The following is a 13,497-nucleotide window of genomic DNA, read 5'->3' on the forward strand; positions in this document are numbered from 1 at the left end:
CCACTGCATTCCTCGGATGTTTTACACCGTTGAGTTTTGGACGAATTCAGCCTGCTCGTTCTTAAGCTGCAGTAGCAGCGTCATTTTTGTTTCATTCTTCGACTGCAGCTGAAACAACTTTACAAGCATGTCCGAAGATGTGACATACGTTGGAAGCGGGAGGTCGATCGATATCGAGCTTGGGGGACAAGAAGTCATCACAATCGATCTTGACAACCTCGATCCGAACCCGGAAGATGTATTGGATCTTTTGAAGGAGGGTCAGTGTAGAGTGTCTGTGTGGACAAAGCTAGCTGGCGAGTACTGGCGAAGGGGTTACCTAGCCGCAGCCGAAAGAATAGCTCATTCCGCTATCGAATGTACGTCTCCTAGCTCAAGTTCGTCATATAACTTACCTGAACAATTCCACAGCATTACAGGCGAACGGAACGACAGCTTCATCTCCTCCAATATACGCCCTTCTTGCAAATATCCAGATAGCTCATGCTCAAAAGGCCCCCAAATTGGTGCTTTCAGAAGCTCGTGAGCTCCGTCAATTTCAGCTTTAGATACCACTGACATGTCGTAGGTGAGGATAAACTGACGAATGTGCGCCCAAAGGAAGAATATTATCGCGAAGCTGCTCAGTATCTCAACACTGGCGAGAGGGCTGCTGCAGAAGGTGGTGAGGGTGTAGGCGGAACTTTGGCATTCTTGACTCGAGGTACTGTGTTTACCTCGTTTAGTCTCCGACTAGCTTATCATGTTCTACAGGAATACAACAACTTGCGACGAGGTCTATGGATGATGCCATGCGTTCTTTTGAGGGTGTACTGGCTGAGAAACCCACTAATGTCGTGGCCCTCCTCGGCAAAGTAGGTCTATTGCCCCATGATTCTAGGTAGTTGGTGACATCTTGGTATCAGGCTCGAATTCTCTATGCTCGAAGGAGTTATCCTCAAGCGCTCAAACTATTTCAACAAGTTCTGCAACTCAACCCGCACTGCATCCCTGACCCACGCATTGGTATCGGATTGTGTCTATGGGCGATGGACTATAAATCAAAAGCAAAAGCGGCATGGCAGCGAAGTTTAGAAGTTGTAAGTACTGGCTTTAATGAATTAACATCACATGACTCAACGCATTCCGTAGAATCCGACAGATTGGCCGGCGCAGCTTTTGCTTGGACTCGAGTCCATTAACGCGAGTAAGACCGAAAATCTCAGCGAGCAAGATCGTGCGCAAGCGTTCCTTGCCGGCACAAAATTCATAGAGAAGGCTTTCAATGCCAATCAAAAGAGCGCTGCCGCCGCCAATGCTCTATGTGAACTCTTCCTCAGGAAGGGTAGCTACAAACGAGTATGTTATTTTTCGTTTCCTTCAGAGAGAGCGCACTTCATACTGCGTCATTAGGCATTGAAACTTGCGGAGCGCACTATTCAGTTCGCTGATACTCTTACGTTACTAACAGAGGGGAACCTCAGAGCTGCTCGGGTGCTACATGCAGAGGGCTCTCTCAAAGAAGCCACTAAATATTACACGACAGCCACAGATGGCCAACCAAAACACGTTTTAGGCGCCATTGGCATGGCACAAATGCAGATCCAGAACGGTAAGCTGACTCGAGAGAAGTAGAAAAGGTAACTAATTCCAGTTTCAGATGAGATAGCTGCAGCGATCCATACCCTTGATCTTCTTCTGCAGCCTCCAAATCCTCAGCGTTCTGTTGAAGCAATGGTTATGCTCGCTTCCCTCCGCGCACACCCCCGTCCAGGAGTTTCGAGCTCAGACTACGCTCAAGAAAAAGCTAAAGCCCGTGAACTATTCGATCGTGCTATCAAAACTCTCGAGCAAGACGATTCGCGTACATCCAATGGTCACATTCCGCAGCACACAGCCAGTTATATCAACGATGACTTGGATATGCATATTGAGATTGCACGACTTTGGCAAGAAGAGAGTCTCGACAGGACAACGCGGGCCCTTAAGGAGGCGCTGAGGCTTAGCGAGGCGAACGAACAGGTCGACCCACGGCTGCTCAATAATATGGGCGCCCTTCAGCATATGGAAGGCAACCTAGCAGAGGCGCGGGCCTTGTATGAAGAATCACTCACTAAAGCAGCTAGCCTGGGCCCGGACGGAGAGGGAATGTCAACATCGATGTTATACAACCTCGCACGGGTGTACGAAGACAGCGGCGACATTACAATGGCGAAGGAAGCATATGACAAGCTTTTAGCAAGACATCCGGAGTATGTTGACGGTGAGTGCAGGTTAACAGTGCTTGTATCTCTATCTGATTGTTCTCTAGCCAAGGTTCGACAAGCGCAAATGCTAGCTGATCTCAATCAATCAAACGAAGCGCACGATCTCTTAAAACAAGCCATGGCATCGCAAAACAACAACCTCAATCTCCGCGCGTTCTACACCTACTTCCTCATCCAAAGTAATTTCCCGAAACCTGCAAAGGATTTCGTCTTTGCCACCCTCAAAGATCACGACAAGCATGATGTCTATTCATTATGTGCCGCTGGCTGGATTCAATATCATCAAAGCCGGGAAAGTCGAGATCCGAGTCCGAAGGGCTTGGAAGAGCGGAGACGTGGTTTCCAGCGCTCTGCTGAGTTCTATGACAAAGCCTTGCTCTTGGATCCGCTCTGTGCTTTTGCTGCTCAAGGACTGGCTATTGTGACCGCGGAGGATGCCCTCGGGAGCTTTGGAGGTGGTCCAGCTACTTCTGGTGGAGACGATCCACAAAAGCGAATGAGGAATGCAAGAGACGCCCTTGATATCTTTGCCAAGATAAGGGAGTCCCTCAACGATGGCAGCGTGTACCTGAACATGGGACATTGTTATTATGCTCGAGACGAGTTTGATCGTGCTATTGAGAGTGTGAGTCTTCCATAGTCTATTTCACTATTTTACAGTTGGATTGACGTGCATATGCCCTAGTATGAGACAGCATCTGTACGATTTTACAGCGGCCATAATGTTTCAGTGCTCCTATGTTTGTGTCGAACATGGTATGCCAAGGCTAGCAAGGATCAGTCCTTTGTTGCTATGAGTACAGCGCTCAAATATGCACAAAAGGCATGATTAAATTTATGTCTTTTCACTTCCGTTGGGACTAATTTTTAATAGGCCCTCCACTTACAACCGAGCGACAAGGCTATCCTGTACAATATCGCCATGGTTCAGCAAAAAGCTGCAGAACTACTCTTTGGCCTGAGCCCGTCGAAGCGTACCCTGAAAGATCTGGAATGGGCAATATTGCAGGCCGGGCATGCGCAACGGTAAGATCATTTCGTTGACAGTATCTTGGCTCAATTAAAGAGTATCATTAGATTATTCGCTTCTCTTGCCGCGGACTCTGGCTCTGTCGTACCCTACAGTCGTGATATCGCAGACCAGCGTAGGAAATACGGTGAAAGTATGCTGAGACGAGGAGACGAGCATCTAGCAACACAAAAGGAGTTTGAAGCTGAAGCGCAGGCGAAACTCGTGGCTGCTAGGCTGAGGAGACAAATGGAGAAGGAGAAACTGGAGGCTATTGAGGTACGCACTTTCATATTTTTGTTCACGTTCTGTCTCTGAGCTACCTCCGCAGCAAGAAAGGGTCGAGGAACACCGCCGGCAAGCGGAAAAGCTTGCAGAAGAGCGTCGTAAGGCGAGGGAACAAGCTCAGGAATGGACAAGGGAGGTTCAAATGGAGAGCGATGAAGAGCGTGAACGGAAATCCAAGAGAGCCGCTAGGAAGGTCAAAGTCGAAGGGGAGAGTGGAGACGAAGGGGCTGAACCTAAGAAGAAGAAGAGAAGCGGAGGCAAGCTCAAAAAAGCTATTGATCAGGATGTCGACAACGAGCAGCTCTTCAGCGATGATGAAGTCGACAGCAAACCAGCAAAGAAGGTACGATGTTCTGATCTAGTTTGACTGCGAAGGTACTGAGCTTATCGAACCAGCGTGTCCCGAAAAAACGGGTGGTCAGAGATGATGAAGATCAGGACGCTGTTGGAGGACCACGCAAAAAGCAATAGTACGTCAGGCATCTACATTTTCTGAGCTTTTTTGCTAATTCTTCTCGCCAGTAAAAGCAAGGAAATTCTATCGGACACTGACGATGAGGAGATGTCATGATACCGGTAGATTTCTCAGTATTATCCATGTTACTTTCGTTCGCATTGGGCTCCTGTCGAGTCACCTTCACCATTTTTGTTTGAAGTTCAGAATTGCTCCGTATAAATATATGTTGTACCATGCTGATCTGAAGCGAACGCCTATCTTCTATGTTGTAGCTCAGGAGAAGAGCAAGGAGCCGTAAATATAGGTGTAGCTATTTTCTGTCCGTATGTTAGTGCTTACATAATTTATGCTTATTACTGCCCGCACCCGATTGTAAAGGTTGCTTCTCTGTTCTCCCCATCACTATGCGACGATCGTTCACTCCGTCATGATTCGAAGAACGTCAAGTACTCACTCGTTCATACGACATTTGAGTACTGAGTCGCCATGAGGAACAAGTCTTACAATTTCAAACTGCACTCAAACTCAGATATAACGGAGCATCGTCGGACATTGCACTATCTGCTGTAACTTAAACTTGAACCAATCATTTCAGCTAAGCCATCACTGACAATATCTGAGGTAGTTTAGTTTATCATGAAAGGTTCTGCTCACATAAATTTGTGCCATTCGACAGCGATGACCATTCTTCCAGACCAATCAGAACTCCTGAGTTCTCCAATGCTAGTAGTATAAAAGCAAGCAGTCTTCCTACTGCGTCCCCCCATCCTCAGAGTTAGCATTCGGGGTAATCCTAGCAGATTTCTCACCCCTCACAACAATGCATTTCTCCTTCCTTGCCACTATCGTTGCTCTAACAGCGGCATGTACGGCTGTCAGTGCATGCAACCAATTGCACCAACCTTGCAAAATTGACTCGGACTGTTGTTTTGGCTTGAAATGTTTGCCGGATGTGAGTATGATCAGTTTTGTTGTGTATCCAGGATTCAACAACATGACTGGCCCTCACGCTATGTAATTTAGGATGACGTGTCTTTATGCGGGGATCCCTCTAGAATGAAGTAGCGGCCAGAGTAACACGTCCCGATAGTGAGTTATGTTTCTGCTTTAGCTTTGGTGCTATGGTTGAACGTTGAATGCTGATGTATTCGAGGTCAGTCACTTCTGCACAACTTTCAATGCTGCTTGCGCAATGTATCTTGTAGGGGGACCTTTGAGCTTATACGGGATACTCTACAGTGTGAAATTGACTTGGAAGCATTTGCTATGTTGGAGGGAGGCTCCTGGGCAGTGGGTCGGGCAGCAAGCGGTGTTCGCTGATTTTGGGCAGTGTTTATAGCATGTAGCTCGCATGTAGTAACATAGTTCCTCATGTCCTTCCTTCGCCGTCTACCGACGGTTTGCCTGGATGGTCACCAGCCTAGGAGTAGGAGAAACATACCATTCGATTTACAGTTGCAACAAATACCGACGGACGGCGGGCTTCTGACTCAGTCTTGTAGATTCCAAACAGACGTGTATCGGCTTTTAATTGTAAACATCACCCGAAGCTTCCAGCATAATTATATACGAACTGCTCGAGGGCATCCTGTTAAATGTGTCTGGTGCAGAGTAAGTTAAAGCGTCGGCGAAGATGTGCCGCAATAGCCATGGGGCGAACCACCCTTTCGACGGAACGGAAAATATTCGCGGATCTGAGAAAGTACCTTGCAGTCATGTTTCACTTCCGGTTGGCCGAAAGCGTTGTGTTTTCTTGGAAACGGTCAACAATGATGATTCATATGAAAATTTGAATCTTTCACCACTGCGGTAGAGCCAATCCTCCTTTCAGGGTAGAAAAAAGAAAGATTCGCATCTGGTATGGATTGAGCATGGGGCAAGCAGAGATAAGACACACCATCAGCATCTGTGACTTGCCCGAAGATTCTGATACTCCTCGTTACGTGATAGAGCGATGAAACCTGTGCAATCCTGAAAGACAAACCCAACGACGTCTGAGTGATCCAATGGCACCTTTTCAGTAGAGCTACCACCGATCGATGTCTTCTGTGTGATATTGCGAAGCGTACAACACCATCCTCCGAGTAAGGTCCAACATAGACAGGCTGGCAGAATAGTACTTGGAGAAAGCGGAGACATCGGACCATTTGAAAGGCCGAATAACGATACGGAGATGCACGTGGCGCTTTGTGTGCACAGCAAGCACTGTGAAGCTGTGGAGACGACACGAGGATAACGAATGCCTTAGCAGACGACTTATACCAATACTTGCGCAGCCCTCTCGACCCTAAAGGCGAACATCCACTATCTTAGCTACCAGCCTGCCCCTCTCGTTATTGCGCGGAGTGAATCAGTCCCAAGTGGGACTTTACCGTGAGTGATACTGTGGTTGGGAGTAGAAAAAGCTGAAGTGAGGAAAAGATACGACCACTCCCCGGCCGGTATTGAGGGATATCTCCTGGATACGTCGTCCCGAAGCTGTCTGTGAGCCAGGATAGAATTCGCCTGGGTAGAACCTCTCGTGAGCAATCCCTCTGGACATCCCTATTGACATGCCAAAGTCAGGTGAAAGCACATAGGGCAGTGAAACCACCCACTATCTATACCCCACAGGACAACTCATTCTGAAGCAACGATCTGCTCTCGTGCATATAGTCCACGATTCCCTTGATCGAGATCCCCGAACGCCCATCATGTCTTCTACTGCCGCTAATGTGAAAAAGACGTCAGCGGTAACCCCCTGCAAGACGATACGAGGCCATACTAAGGCAGTTACAGGCGTTGCACACCTGCCCGGTGTGCAGCGCATAATCACATGTTCGGACGACAGCTCACTTCGACTATGGGACATAAGGAGCAGTGCACAGGTAGGTAGCGAGTGGCGAGATGAAGGGGATGAGGCAGCAATAATTGCCATGTCGTTGTCTCCAAATGGCAAGAGTATTGCCACTGGCAGCGGAAGCGATGTCGGGACAGTGAGGTTGTGGGATGTCGAGACGGGGAAGGTTGTCGTCAAATGGACAGGACACACTTCTTCTGTGCAGTCAGCATGCTGGAGTCCAAATGGTGGGCGAGTTGTGAGCGGATCAGACGACGGGACGGCAAGAGTGGGATGTGGAGAGCGGCGAACCAGTCGAAGGTCTGAATCCAATCAAGACAGGACACAGACGTGTGCATGCGGTAAGATACTCACCCGAGGCATCGATGATTGCGACAGGAGGTTGGGACAAAAATGGAATAAAAATCTGGGACGCGAAGACGGGCGAGCTGCTGTCGACGATCAAACTCGATTGGACAGTTTGGAGCTTAACCTGGACATCGGATGAAAAGAAGCTTATTGCCGGGTTTGGGGGGGGTGAATACTCGATTGGGATATTCGACACTACCACATGGCAGCAAATCGCCGTTCTGGAGGGTCACACAATTGTTGTCTACTCCCTCACTTTATTTCCCAACGACCGCCTCCTTGCGAGTACATCTTGGGATAAGACAGCGCGTCTCTGGAATCTTGACACAAACCTCCAAATCGGGCCACCTCTTCAACACAAACATGACGTCGAGTGTGCGGCCTTTTCCGCTGATGGAAAGCTGCTATCCACTGCAGGTCGGAGCGATAAAAACGCGTACATGTGGGACATCCAAGACATCCTCAAAACAGCTGACCTAGAAGATCTCCTGTCCATACCTGATGTGAGTGCCAACTTGTCTCCCACTCGCTATCTCATTCCCAATGGCTATCAGGCACAAAAATCTGGACTCAAAAACAAGGTATGTATCATCTTGCGACTTTTCAAGAATGAAACACACTAATGTCCACACGCACAAGCTATCAGATGTACGCTGTGTCTTTTCCTGACCTTGATATCGATCCTGATATCAGCATTCCAGGCTAATGCTACGCGACGTCCGCCTATCCGTCCAGCCCCACGTCGAGTGCCACAAGGCTTTTTCGATAATGTGCAAGACAGCAGTCCTGTGAGTTACCACCATTTACCTGCACGAGTTATTCTGATTTTCATATTTTCAGTCCTCCACTACCCATCCTGATCCATCTCTCCATCGCCTCCGCAATGCGTTTGCACTCTCCTGGGGATCACGTCCACGTGCGCTCCTCGCTAGCCTTCCCTCACTCTTCCACCGTTCCCAACCAAACACCGATGAACATGTCGAACTCCAGCAACGCATAGAACCTAGTACTTCCTCTCGCCGCAGCCCTCCTGTTGTCGACGTCCCTGCACTAGATGACAAGAAGGTATGTCGTTTGAGGGACGTGTTGTCAATAGCTAGCGTCTCAAGTTTTATCTGCAGGCACTGTATGTTTCTCGGCCGCGGGAACGAGCTAGCGACAAAGCAAAACGCGTCGATAACTCCAAATGGTGGGCTCGTGTTGTGCTGTTCCTCTGCTGTGCGTCTCCGTCCAACGACGCCGGTCACTGATAGTGTTAGAACATGAACGGTCACATTCATATTGATATCCTCCTTCTGTTGTATTTCAGTGCCTTTTTATTATCATTAATGACAATCGTCGACGCCTCGTATTTTAATTTGTCTGTAAAGCGACAAGTCGATATGCACGCCAGTTAGCGAGGACTGTCTCACTTGGAGGAGCTCGGGAAATAAAGTAAGGCACTCTGTCAAATATTGGTGAAAGATGCACATTAACTTAATGCGCCAGTGTCGTGCCCGAGGCTTGAGCACTTGAGTGTGACACTTCGTCTGCACAGCGCTGTGAAGCTAAGATAACAGGATAACACAAGGAAGACACCTTACAAATAAACGCTCGTGCAATTCCCTGAACTCCAAACCAAGTGTCACCTGTCTCAGTCGACAGTGTTTCCTTCCTCTCATAGATTGGCGGAGCATATCTGTGTATGAGCGGGACTGCAAGTGAGACTCATAGCAGTTATTACAAGAGGACCACTGACTAATAGGCATATTAAGGATCCTCGTCGAGATCTGCTTCAAACATTCGACAGCAAGTAGCGAGCAACTGCTCTACACATCATCCTGAAATTGTATTGTGCATAGAAATCCGTTACATGCTTCTACTGACATGAACTCGGATGAAATAGGATTGTTGACTTACCAACGATCTTGGCGCCTGCAAGTCAACGACAACCCGCTCTAAGTCAAGCAAGAGCTCAACGCGCTGCTCCCGCATATCACCCATGAATCGTTTTGTTGAGACCCCCGAGCACAGACCATACCTTCAGCCGCTGCTGAGACAAAAAAAAGTCAGTAGTGAAGCCCCATAAGACAACACGAGGCTATACCAAGCGGGTACGAGGCATTGCGCACTTGCCTAGCGGACAGCGCATTATCACATGTTCATTTGATGCAGGAGTAAGGACTTGTCTCCAAACGGTAAGACTATTGCCAGTCAAAGCGATGATGAAACTGTGAAATTGTGTGACGTCAAGACCGGTCCGGAAAGGTTTTCGCCAAATGATGAGGGCACGCGAAATTGGTGGACTCGGTGTGCTGGAGTCCAGATTGTGGGCGAGTGGTGAGTCGAGGTTTGGACGGTACAGTAAGAGTGTGGGATGTGAAGAGCGGCGAACTAGTCGAAGGTCTGAATCTATGATAGAGACGCAGTACCAGCACGTGAACAGTGAGCTACTCACCAAACGCAACAATGGTTGCTACAGAAGGATTCAACGAAGATGTAATTGAAATTTGGGACTCAAAGACAGGTGAACTCGACATTCAAATAAAACGAGTGAACTTGTTGGCAAAACAACCGAGTTTTGCCAGCCGGTTGTGCCTGGTCATCGGCGAAACTCGTGCAAAGGGAGGGTGGCACATGACTAGTCTGACTCGGCGGAACTCCAAACTCGTGGAGAGATCTGATGATATATAGTTTGAATTCGATGGGGCAACCGGCAAAACTGACCCCTGCCCCCTACACTGGCCTGGACATTAAGCTTATCTCCGGATGCTGGAATGGCCCGCTACAGCAGATCACGGTTAGTAGTTACACAGATTGAGTATCGCTACAGACGAGACTTGGTGAGAAAACTCACGTAGTAAGTATGCTTGCATGCGAGTAATCTCGATTCTCACTGGTGCACCATCAAATTGATGGGTCGAAAAGTGGGAGAGGCCAGAAACAAGTGCACCTACCCAACACGGCAAAATCGGAGATCTGGAAACACTGGGGTGTAAAGGGGTGTGCCTAAACAGTGGAATCAAATGTGCGTGAAGCGGGGAAGGGTGGACCAAAAAGTGTTAAACCAAGCGTCGTGGGAAAGCGTGAAGCTTCAGGACTACTCAGTGATCCTTCATGCACATGAAACTACAGACGAGTCAAGAAACTATGTAGACACATTGTGCATCAAGGTGTGTCTTATCACATACTAATATGACAGTATAGCCTGGCAGTTTCGGATCGTAAGTCAGGATGAATTTCAGTTCGGAATCGGATAGCAGAGAGGCTCCAAACTTCCACAGAACCATGTGTATGGATCAAAGTTAAACCATCTCAGTCGTCACGGTCACCTAATGAATGTGGATACTGAAGGTGATTTTGTAATTCCCGGTTGATTCATTTATTTGTCTTAATACTATGTGACCAGTGCTTCAGGTTCATTCCAAACCGCCCACCCGCAACCACACAGTATGGTGGCTCCGAGAGCTCCAGAAATTTCCAAGTCGCACCCACAACCAAGTGCAGATGAGACGACTCTCGCCAAGCTAGGATACAAACAGGAGTTTCACAGGGAATTCACTCCGCTAGAGGTAAACTTGATTCAGGCTCTTCTATGTATGCGGCACAAGCTAACAACTGCAGGTGTCTGGACTTGCATTCAGCTATGCTGGAGTGGTTCCTTCTATAGTGTAAGTCGCCACTATGACAAGACAATTGAAATCGCACCATTGATGATAAGAACTTATTCAGCTCCGTGCTCTTCTACGCCATACCAAATGGTGGGCCTTTCGCGATGGTTTGGGGTGTAAGCTTTCATCACCCGTGTCGATTGAAACATCTCACTTTTCCTCTGCGCAGTGGGCAGTTGCTTGCCCCTTTATCATGTGCATCGGATTGACGATGGCGGAGCTCGCATCTGCGGCACCTACTTCTGGTGGTGTATGTCATTGTCATTGCCGCTGTTTTACACTTGACTCAACACAATACAGCTATACTATTGGACTTACTCGCTCGCCTCTCCACGATGCCGCAATTTTCTGTCCTGGATAGTTGGCTGTCAGTCCTGCATTTTTATGTGACATGCAGCCAGTCCTGACACCTGCAGATTCGAACACCATAGAGATGATCGCGGGAGTCGGTAAGACGAGTCTCATTTTTCAACAGTCTCCCCCTGATTATGTGGGGATAGCTTCCGTAAACTGGGCTTGTGCAATTCAAATCACTGCAGCAATTACTATTACCTCCTCTGACCAGGCATATACGGCTACCAACCAGCAGCTCTAGTAAGCTCGTCCTCATGTAGACACGATAGTTTTCATATCGGTTGTTATAGTGGCATATACGCAGCTGTGCTTTTGTCGCAAGCTGTCCTCGTGAGCTTCGGTACCAAAGTTCTGGCAAGGCTACAGAGACTATTCACGTTGGTGAATGTGCTGTAGGTGTTGTAGAGTTCGTGCATGATCATTCTTTCAAATCCTCCGATAGCCTTTGCTTCATAATCATCATTGCGCTTCCGATCGCAACGCCATCAGATTATCGAAACAGTGCAAATTTTGCGCTGGGGGATTTCACCAATCGTATGTACCATCGTCCGATTAGGCTCGCAGCTCACCATCAGTTGCAGTGGTCGGCTGGCCGTCTGGATTCGCATTTATTTTGAGCTTGATGGCTCCTCTCTCTGCAATAGGTTGGACCATATTCTCTCGAATTATCACTCCATGAACCATCTTTAACCCACCAGGGGGTTATGATGCTGCCGTTCATATGAGCGAGGAGGCTTCAAATGCCGCTATTGCGATACCATGGGCAATAGTAAGTGATACCAGAAATGACTAAGTGTTGTATTTATCCCAGTCAGATTAGTTCCATTGCTTTATCGGCCGTCCTCGGTTGGGGTGTGTTGGATGATATGTCACTCTGATCCTGATGACACATTCTAATCCAGGAATCAACATCACCCTTGCCTTTTGCATGGGCACTGATGTCAGCAGCGTCTTAAACAGCCCTACAGGCCAGCCTATGGCACAGATCTTATACAATTCGCTCGGGCAGAAAAAGGCCCTGGCTCTGTGGTGGCTCATTATTGTAGCGGAGTACGTTCTAGTACCGTAAGGCGTATTCACAGCCTAATTATAGAGCAGGTACATGATGGGATCGACCTACCTCCTAGTTGGCTCTCGCCAAACGTTTGCATTTGCTCGTGACGGAGCCCTCCCTTTTTCACGGTATCTGTACCGGATCAATCGTTACACAGAAACACCCGTCAACACAGTTTGGTTCGACACCATCTGCGCTCTGGCCATTGGACTTTTGGCGTTCGTAAGTACCGAAGCCATCAATGCGGCATTCACGATTAATGTCACCTCGTCGTACGTCGCTTACATACTGCCGATCACGACCCGCTTTGCGTTCAAGAATGATTTCAAACCCGGCCCATTTTATCTGGGGAAACTGGTGGGTCCATCAGCAGCGATGTGTTATTGAACTAATACGTCTGTACAGAGCTTTCCAGTCGCTGTGATCGCTGTGGCGTGGATGGTCTTCGTGATCCTTGTTTTCTTCTTTCCTGCGACCCCGCAAACGACGATACAAGAGATGAACTATACGGTTGTGGTACTTGGAGCGTCCATGTTTCTCGCAATTTCCTGGTATTATTGTCCGGTATACGGAGGCGTACATTGGTACACTGGACCCATATATAACTTTACACCGGCTATTGGAGGTGAAGACGGACACCGTGACGAGGATTCGATGTCGGAGAAGGAACAAGGCGTCTCTATTCAAGCGGTGGATTTATAAGTAGTATTCATTTTTTTCCCAGTCCAAATTCAGTATTTTGGTATAGGGTGTAGAATCAACGGATCTCATTTACATCGTAATTATAACACGCGAGGGATGTACTAAAAATCTTGATAGGACCTGGTGAGGATGAATAAATTCCCACTCAATCCTAACAGTTTGCCACACCATCTTCCGGACCGAGTCCAAACTGTATAGGGTGCAGAACATGCACATGAGGTATAGCATCCTGTCAAATGTGTCTGATGCAGAAATAGTTAAAGCGTCTGCGAAGATGTGCAATAGCCATGGGGCGGCCATGTAGTTACGTACAGGTTCGTGCACCTCCCTTTCGACGCAGGGACCAAAGATATTCGGGGATCTGAGAAAGTATCATGGCGATCTTGTCATCTTTCACTTCCAGCTCTGATCAGAAGCGTCGTATTTTCTTAAAAACGGTCCTTTACATCACTCCGGCAGAGCCAACCCCTACTTTCGGGATAGGAAAAAGAAAGAGTCAGATCCGGCATGGGTCGAAGGTGGGGGAAGCAGAGATAAGACACGCTGTCGG

The 13,497-nt window shown here is 48.1% G+C and overlaps 4 protein-coding genes across 4 annotated transcripts; 3 read left to right on the forward strand and 1 right to left on the reverse strand.

Annotated features, from left to right (window-relative positions):
- The first annotated feature begins 3 nt into the window (after positions 1-3).
- Positions 4-4,366, forward strand: HD556DRAFT_136637 (uncharacterized protein). The gene is made up of 15 exons (XM_041302812.1): positions 4-359; positions 412-522; positions 569-703; positions 754-854; positions 906-1,079; positions 1,132-1,338; positions 1,393-1,591; positions 1,640-2,242; positions 2,291-2,871; positions 2,932-3,069; positions 3,121-3,272; positions 3,324-3,534; positions 3,587-3,886; positions 3,940-4,013; positions 4,066-4,366. The coding sequence occupies exons 1-15, from the start codon at positions 128-130 to the stop codon at positions 4,112-4,114; spliced, it is 3,267 nt and encodes a 1,088-aa protein (XP_041152841.1). The 5' UTR covers positions 4-127; the 3' UTR covers positions 4,115-4,366.
- A 1,364-nt stretch (positions 4,367-5,730) lies between these two features.
- Positions 5,731-6,231, reverse strand: HD556DRAFT_1422730 (uncharacterized protein). Its single transcript, XM_041304531.1, has 2 exons — positions 5,918-6,231; positions 5,731-5,855 (listed from the first exon to the last, which is right to left on the reverse strand). Exons 1-2 carry the CDS (start codon positions 6,137-6,139, stop codon positions 5,799-5,801), a joined length of 279 nt encoding a protein of 92 aa, XP_041152842.1. The 5' UTR covers positions 6,140-6,231; the 3' UTR covers positions 5,731-5,798.
- Positions 6,232-7,061: 830 nt separating this feature from the next.
- On the forward strand, positions 7,062-8,475 carry HD556DRAFT_137231 (WD40-repeat-containing domain protein). The gene is made up of 6 exons (XM_041302982.1): positions 7,062-7,690; positions 7,742-7,768; positions 7,827-7,835; positions 7,889-7,975; positions 8,028-8,252; positions 8,309-8,475. Exons 1-6 carry the CDS (start codon positions 7,205-7,207, stop codon positions 8,435-8,437), a joined length of 963 nt encoding a protein of 320 aa, XP_041152843.1. The 5' UTR covers positions 7,062-7,204; the 3' UTR covers positions 8,438-8,475.
- A 2,143-nt stretch (positions 8,476-10,618) lies between these two features.
- HD556DRAFT_1249990 (amino acid/polyamine transporter I) lies at positions 10,619-12,947 on the forward strand (the record flags this gene model as incomplete). The annotated part of the gene is made up of 15 exons (XM_041298892.1): positions 10,619-10,738; positions 10,791-10,837; positions 10,899-10,953; positions 11,007-11,087; positions 11,138-11,204; positions 11,254-11,286; positions 11,338-11,431; positions 11,482-11,583; positions 11,634-11,725; positions 11,773-11,835; positions 11,890-11,960; positions 12,007-12,043; positions 12,094-12,241; positions 12,290-12,602; positions 12,651-12,947. 15 exons carry the CDS (start codon positions 10,619-10,621, stop codon positions 12,945-12,947), a joined length of 1,620 nt encoding a protein of 539 aa, XP_041152844.1.
- Between the last annotated feature and the right edge of the window lie 550 nt (positions 12,948-13,497).

The sequence above is a fragment of the Suillus plorans genome (assembly GCF_016647745.1).
Source record: "Suillus plorans strain S12 chromosome Unknown HD556scaffold_112, whole genome shotgun sequence".
Lineage (NCBI taxonomy): Eukaryota > Fungi > Basidiomycota > Agaricomycetes > Boletales > Suillaceae > Suillus > Suillus plorans.

Excerpts from the sequence above, each read along its gene's own strand:
- HD556DRAFT_137231 (XM_041302982.1), top strand. The coding sequence starts at position 7,205 with ATGATTGCGACAGGAGGTTGGGACAAAAATGGAATAAAAATCTGGGAC. Across the intron at positions 7,691-7,741 it reads ATCTCCTGTCCATACCTGAT|GCACAAAAATCTGGACTCAA; the intron begins GTGAGTGCCAAC and ends AATGGCTATCAG. Across the intron at positions 7,976-8,027 it reads ATGTGCAAGACAGCAGTCCT|TCCTCCACTACCCATCCTGA; the intron begins GTGAGTTACCAC and ends TCATATTTTCAG.
- HD556DRAFT_136637 (XM_041302812.1), top strand. The coding sequence starts at position 128 with ATGTCCGAAGATGTGACATACGTTGGAAGCGGGAGGTCGATCGATATC. Across the intron at positions 2,243-2,290 it reads ACATCCGGAGTATGTTGACG|CCAAGGTTCGACAAGCGCAA; the intron begins GTGAGTGCAGGT and ends ATTGTTCTCTAG. Across the intron at positions 3,887-3,939 it reads ACAGCAAACCAGCAAAGAAG|CGTGTCCCGAAAAAACGGGT; the intron begins GTACGATGTTCT and ends TTATCGAACCAG.
- HD556DRAFT_1422730 (XM_041304531.1), bottom strand. The coding sequence starts at position 6,139 with ATGTCTCCGCTTTCTCCAAGTACTATTCTGCCAGCCTGTCTATGTTGG. Across the intron at positions 5,856-5,917 it reads AGGAGTATCAGAATCTTCGG|ATGCGAATCTTTCTTTTTTC; the intron begins GCAAGTCACAGA and ends AATCCATACCAG.